The sequence below is a fragment of the Natator depressus genome, chromosome 25 (assembly GCF_965152275.1).
Source record: "Natator depressus isolate rNatDep1 chromosome 25, rNatDep2.hap1, whole genome shotgun sequence".
In the NCBI taxonomy this organism is placed as follows: Eukaryota; Metazoa; Chordata; order Testudines; family Cheloniidae; genus Natator; species Natator depressus.
Window position 1 is genome coordinate 1,052,474 of NC_134258.1, and position 16,612 is coordinate 1,069,085.

At 45.0% G+C, this 16,612-nt stretch overlaps 1 protein-coding gene across 1 annotated transcript in view; it reads right to left on the reverse strand.

Moving 5' to 3' along the window:
• Positions 1 to 16,612, reverse strand: part of LOC141977793 (excitatory amino acid transporter 1-like) — a 122,181-nt gene that overhangs the window by 26,946 nt on the left and 78,623 nt on the right. The window contains exons 6-7 of the mRNA XM_074939476.1: positions 8,269 to 8,311; positions 5,700 to 6,043 (exon numbers count right to left, since the gene is read on the reverse strand). Of these exons, the coding sequence (XP_074795577.1) occupies positions 5,700 to 6,043; positions 8,269 to 8,311 (387 nt within the window). The remainder of the gene's footprint in view (positions 1 to 5,699; positions 6,044 to 8,268; positions 8,312 to 16,612) is intronic.

Here is a 16,612-nt window from a genome sequence, read left to right on the forward strand (position 1 = left end):
CAATTGTTCAGATTCCTCCCCACTGCTCCGATGCCGCTCCATCTCCAACATTCTCTGCACTATGCCATTGCAGTCTGACATCCCCTGCAGCTCTTAGCCCACCCACTGCTCCAGACACTACACACCAGCTCCACTCTCCTTCTTGCCACTCCATGCCCTGGTAAGCTTGGAGGGCTTCTGAGGAAGGAAGGTGGTGGGGCTGAGAGCAGTGCATGAACCAGCTGGAGGCAGAAGATTTGAGATGCAGAGTCCCTGCCCCAAATCTGGTCCTAGTGTTCAGGATGGCTGAGAGGTGTGAAGTGGCCCATTCATCCAAAGAGATGCTCTTGGAGACTAGCTGGAGGAGCCAGGAGGACATTAAGCTAGCAACACAAAGGGAGGATACTAAGAAGGCAAATGTGGTACAAACTGAAATGCAGTATGCTGGGAACAAATTGAACTGATGTGGCAAAGAATGAGAAGAGAAGAAATTTTTCAGTTGTTTTAATGCAAAGCTAAGAGTCTGGGTACCAAGCAAGAGGAATTGGAAATTTTCATTGATAGAGAAGAAATTCGATATTATTGAAACCTGGTGCGACAATTCACATGACTGGAATGTTAAAATCACTGCTTATAACCTGTTTAGAAAGATTTGAGTGGGCAAAAGACACCATTACTAAGAGGTAATGTGTTAGAGGTATCGATGACTCAGACCCAGGGATGTTGTATGCATATGGATCAAAGTGCTATTAGCAAAGCCCAGACCACTGAATCAAACCAGAGAACAGCATGAGTTACTTCTGTCTGTACTGTGTGTTCCGAAAAATTGTGTTGTTATGAGGGACTTCAATCTGGGAGACATATGCTGGAGGTTGCATTCAGCCAGCCGTGAAACATTGTTAGAGTTTCTAAAAAATATAGAAAATAATTTTCTAACACAAAAGGTATTGCATCCAACATGAAGGAATGCTATACTGGATACAGATGAATTAATCACAGGGTTGGGAGCTGGTGGTTGTGTAAGGACCAGTGATCATGACCTGGTTACATTCGATACGGGTAAACGGAGGACAGGCCCAGCCAGTAATATACATACTACAAACAGAGGACAGGCCCAGCCTAATTCCCCAACACTGAGGAAAAAGTCTGAGCAAAATTGACTGCGAGAAAAAACGTAGACAGAAAAATGTGCATTACAATGGCGAGTTCTCTAAGAAGCGTTCATTAGATGCCCCAAAGCCACAATTCCACACGAAAGAGGACAACTTTGGCGAAAAGCCCATCCATGGTTCAATGGGGACGTGAAGGCAGCAATTAGAAATAGAAAAGCATAATATAACGAATGGAAAAAAGGGGAATAGATAAATACAACAAAGGGTATAAAATTAATAAGGAAAGTAAAGGCTTCAGGGAAAAATCCATGGCTGGCAGAGCTAAAGAAAATCAGTGGGGCCACTAGACAACCGAGGTGTAAAGGAGCGCTGAAGAAAGACAAGGCCATTGTGGAGAAGCTAAATGAATTCTTTGTATCAGTCTTCATTGCTGAAGATGGGAGGCAGATTCCCACACCTGAGCCATTCTTATTAGATGACATATCTGAGGAACTGTTGCAGATTGAGATGTCAGTAGAGGAGGTTTTGGATCAAATTGTTAAATTAGCCAGTAATAAGTCACCAGGACCAGATGGTATTCACCCAAGAGTTCTGAAGGAACTCAAATGTGAAATTGCAGAACTACTAACTGTGGTCTGTGACCTATCACTTAAATCAGCCTCTGGACCAGATGACTGGAGGGTAGCTAATGTGACGCCTTTTTAAAAAGGGCTCCAGGGGCGCTCCTGACAATTACAGGCTGGTAAAGCTAACTTCAGTGCCAGGCAACTTAGTTGAAACTACAGTAAAGAACAGAATTATCAGACACATAAATTAAGACAATTTGTTGAGCAAGAGTCAACATGGTTTTTGTAAAAGGAAATCATGCTTCATCAATCTATGAGAATTCTCTGAGGGAGTCAACGAGCATGTGGACAAGGGTGATCCAGTGGACAGAGTGCACATAGACTTTCAGAAAGCTTTTGACAAGGTCTCTCCCCAAAGGCTCTTAAACAGAGTAAGCTGTCATGGGGTAAGAAGAAAGGTTCTCTCCTGGATCAGTAACTGGTTAAAATATAGGAAACAAAGGGTAGGAATAAATGGTTTTCAGAATGAAGAGGTAAATAGCAGTGTGCCCCAGGGATCTGTACTGGGACCCGAGTTGTTCAACATATTCATAATTGATCTGGAAAGGGGGGTAAATAGGGACGTGGCAAAATTTGCAGACAATACAAAATTACTCAAGATAGTTGTCCAAAGGTGACTGTGAAGAGCTACAAAGGGATCTCACAAAACTGGGTGACTGGGTAACAAAATGGCAGATAAAATCAATGTTGATAAATGCAAAGTAATGCACATTGGAAAACATAATCCCAACTATACATATAAAATGATGGGGTCTAAATTAGCTGTTACCACTCAAGAAAGAAATCTTGCAGTCACGGTGGATAGTTCTCTGAAAACATCCACTCAATATGCAGTGGCAGTCAAAAAATTTAACAGACATGCCAGGAACCACTAGGAAAGGGATAGATAATAAGACAGAAAATATCACAATGCCACTATACAAATCCCTGGTAGGCCATCACCTTGAATACTACGTGCAGTTCTGGTTGCCCCATTTCAAAAAGGAGATATTGGAATTGGAAAAGGTTCAGAACGGGGCAACAAAAACAGTTGAGATGGAACAACTTCCATACAAGGAGGGATTAAAAAGACTGGAACTGTTCAGCTTGGAAATGAGACCAATAAGGGGGGATATGATAGAGGTCTAACAAATCACGACTGGTGTAGTGAAAGTGGATAAGGAAGCTTTATTTACCCCTTCACATAACACAAGAACCTCATGCTCTGAGTGTCCCTAAGCCTCTGACTGCCAGAAACTGGGATTGGACGACAGGGGATGGATCACTCAATCATTGCTCTGTTCTCATAGAATATCATAGAATATCAGGGTTGGAAGGGACCTCAGGAGGTCATCTAGTCCAACCCCCTGCTCAAAGCAGGACCAATCCCCAATCAAATCATCCCAGCCAGGGCTTTGTCAAGCCTGACCTTAAAAACTTCCAAGGAAGGAGATTCTACCACCTCCCTAGGTAACGCATTCCAGTGTTTCACCACCCTCCTAGTGAAAAAGTTTTTCCTAATATCCAACCTAAACCTTCCCCACTGCAACTTGAGACCATTACTCCTTGTCCTGTCCTCTTCTACCACTGAGAATAGTCTAGAACCATCCTCTCTGGAACCACCTCTCAGGTAGTTGAAAGTAGCTATCAAATCCCCCCTCATTCTTCTCTTCTGCAGACTAAACAATCCCAGCTCCCTCAGCCTCTCCTCATAAGTCATGTGTTCCAGACCCCTAATCATTTTTGTTGCCCTTCGCTGGACTCTCTCCAATTTATCCACATCCTTCTTGTAGTGTGGGGCCCAAAACTGGACACAGTACTCCAGATGAGGCCTCACCAATGTCGAATAGAGGGGAACGATCACGTCCCTCGATCTGCTCGCTATGCCCCTACTTATACATCCCAAAATGCCATTGGCCTTCTTGGCAACAAGGGCACACTGCTGACTCATATCCAGCTTCTCGTCCACTGTCACCCCTAGGTCCTTTTCCGCAGAACTGCTGCCTAGCCATTCAGTCCCTAGTCTGTAGCTGTGCATTGGGTTCTTCCGTCCTAAGTGCAGGACCCTGCACTTATCCTTATTGAACCTCATCAGGTTTCTTTTGGCCCAATCCTCCAATTTGTCTAGGTCCCTCTGTATCCTATCCCTGCCCTCCAGCGTATCTACCACTCCTCCCAGTTTAGTATCATCCGCAAATTTGCTGAGAGTGCAATCCACACCATCGTCCAGATCATTTATGTTTATCATTTATCATTTCTGTTCCTTTCCTTTGAAGCGTCTGGCATTGGCCACAGTCAGAAGACAGGATCCAGGGCTAGATGGACCATTGATCGGACCCAGTATTGCTGGTCTTATGTTAAGAAGAAATTTAAGTATATTAGGAAAAAAAGGACTCCAAGCAATGGTATAGGCCCACTACTAGACGGACATGGTAAATGTTAATAACGATGCACAAAGGCAGAAGGGTTTAGTACGGAACCTCACCATGAATGGGCAGTCAGCAGATGGATAGGAGGGGGAGCGAGGGGAGCTACTGAGAATTGGTGGGGGGAGGGATGGGAGAGGGGCAGCTGGCAACAGGCTGGGAAAGGGTGTCCCAGCTGTTCCTACTGGCATTCCTACAGCAATTCCTTGGCAGCTGGTGCCCAGTGCCCTGTGCTCCTCCCATCCCTCACCCTACTCTGACAGCTGGCACATATGTTCCTGCCCCTTTCTGGGCCAAGTGTCTCCACCAGGACCCATGGAGGCTGGAAGGCAGGGACAGGACTGGTGTTCCTACCTGCTCCTCGTGGCCAACCTGATCTCAGAGGAAGCTCCAGCCCCTCTTCCCAATCCCACCGTCATTTCCATGAGATATTTTGGGGGGAAACGTTGGAAGGGGCAGAAACATACATGAGACCCCCCAAATATTTCCCTTGAGGGCACTAGTCCCCCACACCCATTGTTCCGCTGCCCCGGTTCAATAAGTATTTCTATTCTGTATTTGGAGAGAGGCAGGATGATGTACTCATATCACACAGGGACGATGAAATCCTTTCAACCGGATTAGTAAATTAGGAGGATGTTAATATCTACCAGGGATAAATATTTTTAAATTAGCAGGCCCAGTTAATTTGCACCCTAGAGTGCTTAAAGAGCTGGCTGAGGATATTTCTGGCCTGCTGATGTTAATTTTTCATAAATTTTGGAAAACCAGGACAATTCCACATCACTGGAAGAGTGCTAATGCTGTGCCAATATTCAAAAAAGGCAGGTGTGATGACCTGGGTAACTATAGGTCAGTTAGCCATGAAGGCAAAATAATGGAAAAACTGATACAGGATTCAATCAATAAAGAATCCAAGAACAGGAATACAATTAATGCCAGTCAACATAGTTTTATGGAAAATACATCTTGGCAAACAAAACTGATTTCATTCTTTGAAGTGATTACCAGGTTGGTTGATAAAAATAACTGCATAGATATAATATACTTAAACTTTGGTAAGACATTTGAGTTAGTACCACATGATATTCTAATTAAAAATTAGCACTGTACAATCTCAACAGAACACATGTTCAATTGATTAAAAACAAAGTAGTTGTCAGTGTGGATTCACCGAAAGGGGATGTTTCTACTGGTGTTCCACAGGGTTTGGTACTTGGCCCAACACCATTCAACATTAACTAAAACTCCTGGAAAACAGCTGGGAGGAAAGCTCTGTGCGTGCCACACTCACAGCCTGCCCCTTTAGGTAACGTCTTAGTGACCCCCCCACTTCAGCTCTCTGGTCCTCCAAGGAGGCCTCAAGCAGCATCAAGGAAGTCATGTCCTGGCCTCCTTGATATATCTATGATAAAAACAACAAACAAAACCCAACAAACACTTGTGAATTAAAATCCCATCCAGGCACTAAGGAGCAAAATGGGGGCCACACTCATTTATTTTCCCTGTGTATCTCACCTTTAAAATTACCCCCATCCCTCATCAGGTCTCCTTGCCCCACCCACCCTGCTCCTCACCAGATGATAATGGCCACCAGCCTCATGATGGCTTCGTTGAGGCAGTTGAAGAACTCCTGCAGGGCCCGTCCCTTCTGCTTCAGGCTGCCAATCACCAGGCCAAAGCACACGGAGAACACCACCAGGCCCAGCGCATTCACCCCGTTGGCAGAGCCGGGGATGGGGATGGTTTCCTCGAAGCTCAGCACTTCCTGGAGGCTCCTAAGGGTGCGTGTGACGTTCTCCAGGGTGCCGGTGACGTTCTCGGGCATGGAAGCCTGTGAGCTGGCCGTGGTCCCTGCTGTGGCATTGCTGCTGCGGAGGATGGTTCTGGCGAAGACCCTGCTGCTGTACTGCGTCTTGTACTGAAATGATACACCATTGTCAGCCGTGCCCACAAGCCTCTGCACAGTAACCCTGCTCTTCTCCACAGGGCCTGAGCCTGAGCTCCCAGGGGCTTGGCTGACAAGCGTTTGGGCCTAATTCCCTGGCTCAGTGCAAGGATTCACAGACATCTAGATCATAGAGCGTAAGGCTATAAAGGACCATTAGATCATCAGGCCTGACCTCCTGTAAAGCACAGGCCCTTACATTTCACCCAGTTCCCCCTGCGTTGAGCCCAATAACTTGGGTTTAGCCAATGCAGAATGTCCAGAAAGCATCCGGTCTAGAACTGAAGACATCAAGAGATGAGAATCCACCTTTTCCCTGGGTAGCTGATCGAACTCTAAGGTTTCAGAATAGCAGCCGTGTTAGTCTGTATTCGCAAAAAGAACAGGAGGACTTGTGGCACCTTAGAGACTAACAAATTTATTTGAGCCTAAGCTTTCGTGAGCTACAGCTCACTTCATCGGATGCATTCAGTGGAAAATACAGTGAGGAGATTTATATACACACAGAACACGAAAAAATGGGTGTTTATCATATACACTGTAAGGAGAGTGATCACTTAAGATGAGCTAATACCAGCAGGAGAACGGGGCTGCGGGGGGGAAGAGAAAACCTTTTGTAGTGATAATCAAGGTGGGCCATTTCCAGCAGTTGACAAGAACGTCTGAGGAACGGGGGTGGGGGGAGGGGGGAAATAGTTTTACTTTGTGTAATGACCAATCCACTCCCACTCTCTATTCAAGCCTAAGTTAATTGTATCCAGTTTGCAAATTAATTCCAATTCAGCAGTCTCTCGTTGGAGTCTGTTTCTGAAGTCTTTTTGTTGTAATATTGCGACTTTTAGGTCTGTAATCGAGTGACCAGAGAGATTGAAGTGTTCTCCGACTGGTTTATGAATGTTATAATTCTTGACATCTGATTTGTGTCCATTTATTCTTTTACGTAGAGACTGTCCAGTTTGACCAATGTACATGGCAGAGGGGCATTGCTGGCACATGATGTCATAAGTGATCACTCTCCTTACAGTGTGTATGATAACACCCATTTTTTCATGTTCTGTGTGCATATAAATCTCCTTACTTCATTTTCCACTGAATGCATCAGATGAAGTGAGCTGTAGCTCACGAAAGCTTATGCTCAAATAAATTGGTTAGTCTCTAAGGTGCCACAAGTACTCCTTTTCTTTTTGCAAACTCTTTAAGTCTCTCACTGTCAGGCATTTTCTCCAGGCCTCAAATGAATTGTGTGGATTTTTTCTGCACCCTCTCAATTTTTAAAACATCCTTTAAAAAATCTAGATCCCAGACCTGGACACAGCATTCCAGGGCCAGTCTCACCACTGCTAAACACAGGTAGAAACATCTCCCGACTCCTATTCACTGCACCCCTGTTTATCCATCCAAGGGTCGCATTAGCTCTTCCTGCCACAGCATTGCACCGGGAGCTTGTGTTCCATGGCTTGTCCACTATGACCCCTGGATCCTTTTCAGAGTCACTGGATACAGGATCCGGCCCCCCATTCTGTAGGTGTGGCCTGCATTCCTTGTTCCTAGATGTCTGCCTTTGCATTTGGCTGTATTAAAACACATATTGTTTGAATGGGACCAGCTTACCAAGCGACCCAGATGCTGTGCTACTTACACGCAGGGAAAGAAGTCTCTTCTTCAGCTCCGCAGGGGATGGTGCAACGGCTAGCACTGTGAGTGGGGAATCCCATTTGGTGTCATTTTACACCCAACTGACACCGTTGGGCCAGATATTCATACTTGTGCTATGGGCCCTTTATATTGCTCCTGAGGTGCTATAAAGGGGCAGGGGAACAGCCCTGGGGGAGCTCCCCTTGTTCACAGGCAGTACAGGGCTGGCATATAAGGCCCCACACTGCCCCTTGGCAGGCCCCTGAGAGGAGCGAGCCAAGAGCAGGAAGGGTAGCGGCCAGAACAGTCTGTGCTCCAGCAATTCCGGGCTGTTTACTAATCTATAGATAACCGGATAAGGCTGCCTGGGAGCTGCTCTAATTTATACTGGTGGCTGCAGCAGTCATTGGAGCAGTGCACTCTGGGAGGTGCAAAGGTGGCCTAAACCCATCCCTGCATCTCCAGAGGGGGGCAGTTCAGAGTGCAACCTCTTCTGCACAGGCATAAAGGACAATCAGAGTGCTGGGCAGGAAGAAGCAGGCATGGGGAACCGGTGTCCGTACCTGTTTGAAGCAGGCTTCTACTAGGTTCGGCGGGAACATGTTCCTGAAGCAGATAAAACAAGAAGACGGTTACGCTGCCATCTGGTTGAGAGCCAGGCGAGCAGGCCCATTGCCTGATACTCATGGTTCAGCACTGGCTCTAGTCAGGATAGTCAAGGTTAGTAAGAGCTCAATGCCAATAGCACTGAGTTTTCTTTCAGGTTATTCAGCGCCCTTCCAGATGCGGCCAAGCAAGGAATTGCTCTAGCCCCATGGCTTGAAACATTTAAACGTGGCTGTGCTCCCAAGGGGAAGCATATGGCCTGGGAGGCTGATCTGTGTGAGCTAGGTTTTATGCAGCTATGGATAGGGTCCTAAGATCATCAAAGTGAGATAAGGAAAAGACCAGACTGTCATCTCCATCCCCATTCTCTGGCACAGTCCAATTTTAAGTGTCCCAAGCTGTGCAGCTTCCACTGCTTCCTGCAAGATGAGTTCCCCTGACTGATACATCTCACTTTATCTCAGCCCAAATGGTGCCTTTCTCTATCTCATCCATCATTCCTCCAGGGCTGTGAGCACTTACAAGCTCCTGGCTTCTCAGTAGCCCCCTCTCTGCCCCGCAGGCAGACAGAGCTCCAAGCAGTTCAGGGAGTCTCATTAATTGTGTTTAGAAGAAGTTGACACAGAATGTCATTTCCCTTTTCTTTTAAATGAAAATTCTGGACTCCTCCTACTCCATGGAAAATGTCAGAATTGTGAGTTTTTGTTTCAGTGCGGAACAATATTTTTCAATTTTGGAATTTCCTGTGGAATGGGAATCCTGGGTCCCAGCCAGCCCACCTGAACTCCCTCCTTTTCATCACTGCCTTTCTGGTAGTAGGATGCACAGAACTGAAGGCCATATTCCAGGTGCACCACGCTGGAGCCATCGAGAAAGGCCCTACGATTTCCATGCACTGGGACATGATGCCATTGTATCATACAGCATCAGACTGCACTGGGCTTTTTGCAGCCATATCTTGGGGCATGGCTCCACTGGAAACTTCAAAGCCCTCCTGCGGCAGTGCTTTGAAGTGCAAGTGTGGTCGCGCTCCTGGTAATCCACCCTGACGAGGGGATTAGCCCCAAGCGCTGGGAGAGCGGCTCCCAGCCCTCGGAGCCTGTCTACACTAGCGCTTTAAAGCGCTCAGACTTGCTAAGTTCAAGGGGCTGATTTTTCACTCCCCTGAGCCAGCAAGTTAGAGCGCTATAAAATGTAAGTGTAGCCAAGCCCTAAGTGCAAATTCATGTCTAATTCGCTGTCAGCTCTAAGCCCTATTGGCTGGTTTCTTGATTGTCCTGTGCCTTGTAAGCCATTTACACCAGGGCAAAGTGGAGTGTGAAGTGGGTGTAAAATGCTACCACATCAGAATAGTAGGACTTTACACCTACTAAAAATTGTTCTGCTTAGCTTCTGAAGCCAGGGCAGGAAGCAACAGGCTTAAATTGCAGCAAGGGTGGTTTAGGTTGGACATTAGGAAAATCTTCCTGTCAGGGTGGTTAAACACTGGAATAAATTGCCTAGGAGGTTGTGGAATCTCCATCTTTGGAGATTTTTAAGAGCAGGTTAGACAAACACCTGTGAGGGATGGTCTAGATAATACTCAGTCCTGCCGTGAGTGCAGGGGACTGGACCAGATGACTTCTTGAGGTCCCTTCCAGTCCTATGTTTCTACCTTGCACTGGTGTAAAGACTGCACAAGGTACAGGGCAAGGGAGAGTAAGGCCCTAGTTTTTCTCAGTAGCTCCTGCTTCCCAACTGTCCCCGTGTCTGTGGGGGGAAAGGGGCTGCCTCAGATTATCTTTCCCCAGGTATTGCTGACCCTATTTTCAATCTCCCCTTTGCATTTTTCTCTCACCCCTACTATTTGCAGCTCCCTCCATGAGGATTTCATAGCCTCAGGGTATTTTGTGAGAAGCTCTTTATTCTCTTCCCAAGCATGATTAAAGAGATTCGATACAACTGGATGAGGAGAATGAGGGACATATCTGTATTATTTTTATGAATACGATATGCACCTCAGTTTACCTGCTTGATATTATTCTGTCTGCCTACACAGAGTTACATCAAAGGAGGCTGTTAGGGAGAACAAACATGACATGAGAAGGTGACAGAGCTAAGATTCGTCCAGACAGAATATCAAGGGTCCTTCAGAGAACAGTGGGGGAGCTATTAATTGGAAAATGTCACCTTTCTCCAGCCAGAGCCTATGATCAAAAGGACACTGAATCGTTAAAGACCCTGCCTAGCAAGGAAGAAGGGGGGTGAGTGGGTAAGATGCTAAGAGAATGGTGCGGGGCTGTCTGTCTCTCCACACTTGCAAAGAGAGGACAAAGTTTAGCTGAGCCCAGATGTGTATAGACTTTAGCTGTGGTAACCCTTTTCTCTGCTTGCTAGATGCCTTTGTGTGAATGAACTGTACACTGGTTTTGAAGGCTGTTTTGGGGTCACTTTAATCAACTGTGGGTCAAAGGCTCCCAGAGGGAAGTTTTCTTGCAGGTGCCAAATTTAGCTGAGCCTGTTGTGTTATCATGGTGGAGAAACTGGCGGTGGGCTACAGCCAGAGAGCCAGCCCCAGAGTGGGGAGTAGCAGGGTCCAGCCTGACAGGAGACAAGGATTTCACTCGGCAGGGTCTGCAAAGGGATGTAAATTGTAGCTCGCCCTGTAACCATGACTCCAGTCTTAAGACCAAACCCTGCAGTATCCCGGAGACCCCTCCCCATGCTCTGCTGAAATATGGTGACCCATGATAGGGAAACTGCTCGGCCTCATGACTAGGGATTTCTCCCTCCTTCAGTGTATTGCAGCGGTTCTCAAACCGGGGGGTTGGGACCCCTCAGGGCATCGCGAGGTTATTACATGGGGGGTCGCGAGCTGTCAGCCTCCACCCCAAACCCCGCTTTGCCTCCGGCATTTATAATGGTGTTAAATATATAAAAACGTGTTTTTAATTTATAAGGGGGGTCGCACTCAGAGGCTTGCTATATGAAAGGGGTCACCAGTACAGAAGTTTGAGAACCACTGGTGTATTGGAACAGAAACTCCAGCTTTCTACAGAGAGCCTTTCAGAGTCCAGCCATACACACAGACATACGGAACAAACAAACAAAAAGCCCCAGCCAGAATAAAAAGAACACAGGCAGAAGTCCAGCAGCAGAGTGGGGCTATCAGATGTACCTTGCACAGTGGGCAGGTGGTGTATGTTTGCATGCAGTTCCAACAGCTCTTCGCCCTCGGAGACTGCTTACGGGCTCTGGAGACCAGAGTGGCTGAACTGGAGGAGCTGACAGAGACAGAGGTACACAGAGGAGACTTCCTGGGACACAGCAAAGCGGGCCCAGCTCACATCTGGCAGCCTCTGTGCTGTTGGGGAGGGTGAAAGTCTCAGGGAAGGAGAACATCAAACTATAGTGGAGGGAAACAATCACATACTCGTGACCCTCCTTCCAGATGATGTCATGGTAACCTCTCACACTGAGGACACCCCTCTTGGGGAGGGGACTGAGTTACTAGGAAAGGACAGGTAATATAATAGGGGATTCGATTATTAGAAATATAAGCAGTTGGGTTTGTGATGACCAGGAGAACTGCCTGGCAAATTGCCTCATGGGTGTGAAAGTTGCAGATTTCTTGAGACATCTAGACAGACTTATGTGCAGTGCTGGGGAGATGCCAATGGTCATGGTATACGTAGGTACCAGTGACATAGGGAAAGGCAGGAGAGCAGTCCTGGAGGACAAATTTAAGCCACTAGGTAAGAGATTGAAGTCCAGGATCTCCATGGGAGCATTCTCTGAAATGCTTACAGTTCCACGTGCAGCGCCAGGTAGACAGACAGAATTGCAGGGTCTCAATGTGTGGATCAGATGATGGTGTTGGAAGAAAGGATTTAGATTTATTAGGAACTGGGGGATCTTTTGGGAAAGGAGGAGCCTATACAGGAAAGATGGGTTCCACCTAAACAAAAATGGAACCAGATTGCTGGCATGTCAAATTAAAAAGGTCATAAAGGAGTTTTTAAACTAAGGACTGGGGAAAGCTGACAGGTGAGGAGGACACACCATTCAGACAGACACATCCCTTAGGGAAGCATTTATTAAAGGGGATATTCCATAACCTAGTAAAGAGAAGAGGATAGAAGCTGATAAAGTACAGGTAGAAACTGAAGAGAAACAGTCAAACGAAAAAGAGTCCCATTCAGTTACAACCCATGAAGGCAGACAACTAAATATTGCCAGATTTTATAAGGGCTTGTATACAAATGCAAAATTCTAAATAGTAAGATGGGTGAACTAGAGTGCCTGGTATTAAAAGAAGATATGGACATGATAGGTATCACAGAAACTTGGTGGAATGAAGATAATCAATGGGACATGGTAGTACCAGGGTACAATATATGTAGGAACAATAGAGTAGGTTCCACTGGTGAAGGAGTGGCACTATATGTGAAAGAAAGCATAGAGTCAAATATAGTAAAAATCTTAAATGGCTCAAACTGCACCATAGAATCTCTATGGATAGAAATTCTATGCTTGAATAATAAGAGTACAGCAGTAGGAATATACTACCAACCACCTGACCAGGATGGTGACAGTGACTGTGAACACTTAGGGAGCTTAGAGAGGCTACAAAAACAGAAAACACAATAATAATGGGGAACATCTACTATCCCCATATTGACTGGGAACATGTAACCTCAGGCTGGGAGGCAGAAATAACATTTCTAGACATTATTAATGGTGGCTTCTTGGAGAGGCTTGTCCTGGAACCCACAAGGGGAGAAGCAACTCTTGATTTAGTCCTAAGTGGAGCACCGGATCTGGTCCAAGAGGTGAATCTAGCTGGACCACTCGGTAATAGCGATCATAATGGAATCAAATTTTACATCTTAGTAGGGGGGAAAACACCAAAGAAACGTACCACAGCAGCATTTAACCTCAAAAAGGGGAACTACATAAAAATGAGGAGGCCACTTAAATGGAAATTAAAAGGAACAGTCGCAACAGCCTGTAAGCTGCATGGAAACTTTTTAAAAATACCATAATAGAGGCTCAAACTAAATGTATACCCCAAATGAAAAAAAACCAAACAGTAAGAGCACCAAAAAAATGCCACCATGGCTAACCAACAGAGCAAAAGAGGTGGTTAGAGACAAACAGACATCTTTTAAAAATTGGGAATCATATCCTACTGAGGAAAATACAAATGAACATAACTTCTGGCAAGTCAAGTGTAAAAGTACAAGTAGGCAAGCCAGTTAGACGGGCAGAAGCACAGGGTCTCAATGTGTGGATGAGACGATGGTGTAGGGAGGAGGGGTTTAGATTTATTAGGAACTGGGGAAGCTTTTGGGAGAGGGGGGGCCTATACAGAAAGGATGGGCTCCACCTAAACCAAACTGGAACCAGATTGCTGGCGCTTAAAATTTAAAAGGTTGTAGAACAGTTTTTAAACTAAGGGCTGAAGGAAAGCCGACAGGTGCGGAGTTGCATGTGGTTTGGACATCCCTTAGGGGAGGATGGAGATTACCTACGTCCTAATACGTAGGAGAGGATGGAAAATGATAAAATTCAGGGAGGCTCTGATGAGAAACAGTCAAATGAAAAAAAGTCCCATTTAATTATGACATGCAATAGGGGACAGCCAAAAAATGACAAGTTTTTAAAATGCTTATATACCAATGCTAGAAGTCTAAATAATAAGATGGGTCAACTAGAGTGCCTCATGTTAAAGCAGGATATTGATACAATAGGCATCACAGAATCCTGGTGGAATGAGGATAATCAATGGGACACAATAATACAAGGGTACAAAATATATTGGAAGGACAGAACAGGGAGTGCTGGTGTGGGAGTGGCACTATATGTGAAAGAAAGCGTAGAATCAAATGAAATAAAAATCTTAAATGAACTAAACTGTACTACAGAATCTCTATGGATAGTAGTTCCGTGCTTGAAAAATAAGAATATAGCAGTAGGGCTATATTACAGACCACCTGACCAGGATGGTGTTAGTGACTCTGAAATGCTCAGGGAGATTAGAGAGGCTATTAAAATAAAAAACTCAATAATAATAAAGGGGCATTTCAACTATCCCCATATTAACTGGGTACATATCACCTCAGGAAGGGATGCTGAGATGAAGTTTCTTGACACCTTAAATAACTGTTTCTTGGAGCAGCTAGTCCTGGAACCCATAAGAGGAGAGGCAATTCTTCATTTAGTCCTAAGTGGAGCACAGGATCAGGTCCAAGAGCTTAATATAGCTGGACCACTTGGTAATAGTGACCATAATATAATTAAATTTAACATCCCTGTGGCAGGGAAAACTCCACAGTGGCCCAACACTGTACCATTTAATTTCAGAAAGGGGAACTACACAAAAATGAGGAGTTAGTGAAACAGAAATTAAAAGGTACAGTACCAAAAGTAAAATCCCTACAAGCTGTGTGGAAACTTTTTAAAGACACCATAAGAAAGGCTCAACTGAAATTTATACCCCAATTTAAAAAACATAGTAAGAGAACCAAAAAAGAGCCACCGTGGTTAAACAACAAAGTAAAAAAAGCAGAAAGAGTCAAAAAGGCATCCTTTAAAAAGAGGAAGATAAATCCTAATGAGAAAAATAGAAAAGAGCATAAACTCTGGCAAAGGAAGTGTAAAAATATAATTAGGAAGATCAAAAAAGAATTTGAAGAACAGCTAGCCAAAGACTCCAAAAGTAATAGCAAATTTTTTTAAAAATACATCAGAAGCAGGAAGCCTGCTAAACAACCAGTGGGGCCACAGGACGATCGAGATGCTAAAGGAGCACTCAAGGATGATAAGGCCATTGCGGAGAAACTAAATGAATTCTTTGCATTGGTCTTCACTGTTGAGGATGTGAGGGAGATTCCCAAACCTGAGCCATTCTTTTTGGGTGACAGAGCTGAGGAACTGTCCCAAATTGAGGTGTCATTTGAGGAGGTTTTGGAACAAATTGGTAAACTAAACAGTAATAAGTCTCCAGGACCTGATGGTATTCACCCAAGAGTTCTGAAGGAACTCAAATGTGAAATTGCAGAACTACTACCTGTCATCTGTAACCTATCATTTAAATCAGCTTCTCTAACAAATGACTGGAGGATAGCTAATGTGACGCCAATTTTTAAAAAGGGCTACAGAGGTGACCCTGGCAACTACAGGCCAGTAAGCCTCACTTCAGTACTGGGCAAATTGGTTGAAACTATTGTAAAAAACAAAATTGTCAGACACATAGATGAAAATAAGTTGTTGGGAAATAGTCAACATGGCTTTTGTAAAGGGAAAGCAAGCCTCACCAATCTACTAGAATTCTTTGAGGGGGTCAACAAGCATGCAGACAAAGGCGACCCAGTGGATCTAGTGTATTTAGATTTTCAGAAAGCCTTTGACAAGGTCCCTCTCCAAAGGCTCTTAAGCAAAATAAGCAGTCATGGGATAAGACTGAAGGTTCTCTCATGGGTTGGTAACTGGTTAAAAGATAGGAAACAAAGGGTAGGAATATATGGTCAGTTTTCAGAATGGAGAGAGGTAAATAGTGGTGTCCCCCAGGGGTCTGTTCTGAGCTCAGTCCTATTTAACATATTCATAAACGATCTGGAAAAAGGAGTAAACAGTGAGGTGGCAAAATTTGCAGATGATACAAAACTACTCAAGATAGTTAAGTCCCAGGCAGACTGCAAAGAACTGCAAAAGGATCTCACAAAACCAAGTGACCGGGCAACAAAACCAGGAGGAGGGATAGCTTGGTGGTTTGAGCATTAGCCTGCTAAACCCAGGGTTGTGAGTTCAATCCTTGAGGGAGTCATTTATGGATCTAGGGCAAAAATTGGGGATTGGTCCTCCTTTGAGCAGAGGGTTGGACTAGATGATCTCCCGAGGTCCCTTCCACCCCTGATAATCTGTGAAAATGGCAGATGAAATTTAATGTTGATAAATGCAAAGTAATGCACATTGGAAAACATAATCCTAAGTATACATATTTTGACAGGGTCAGGCCAGATGGCTACAGGAGAGTATTTTTTTGAAGCAGATAGACTAGATGACCTCCTGCGGTCCCTTCCAACCCTGATATTCTATGATTCTATAAATTAGTCCCAGATTAAGCAGGTCCATTTTCCCTGGGTAAGATAACTGGGACAGTTTTTTGAAACAGAAGGAACTTCCTGGAACAAATTCAGGCAGACAGGCTAATTAGGACACCTGGAGCTAATTAAGAAGCTGCTAGAATCAATTAGGGCAGGCTGGCTAATCAGGGCACCTGAGTTTAAAAAGGACCTCACTTGAGTTTGTGGTATGTGT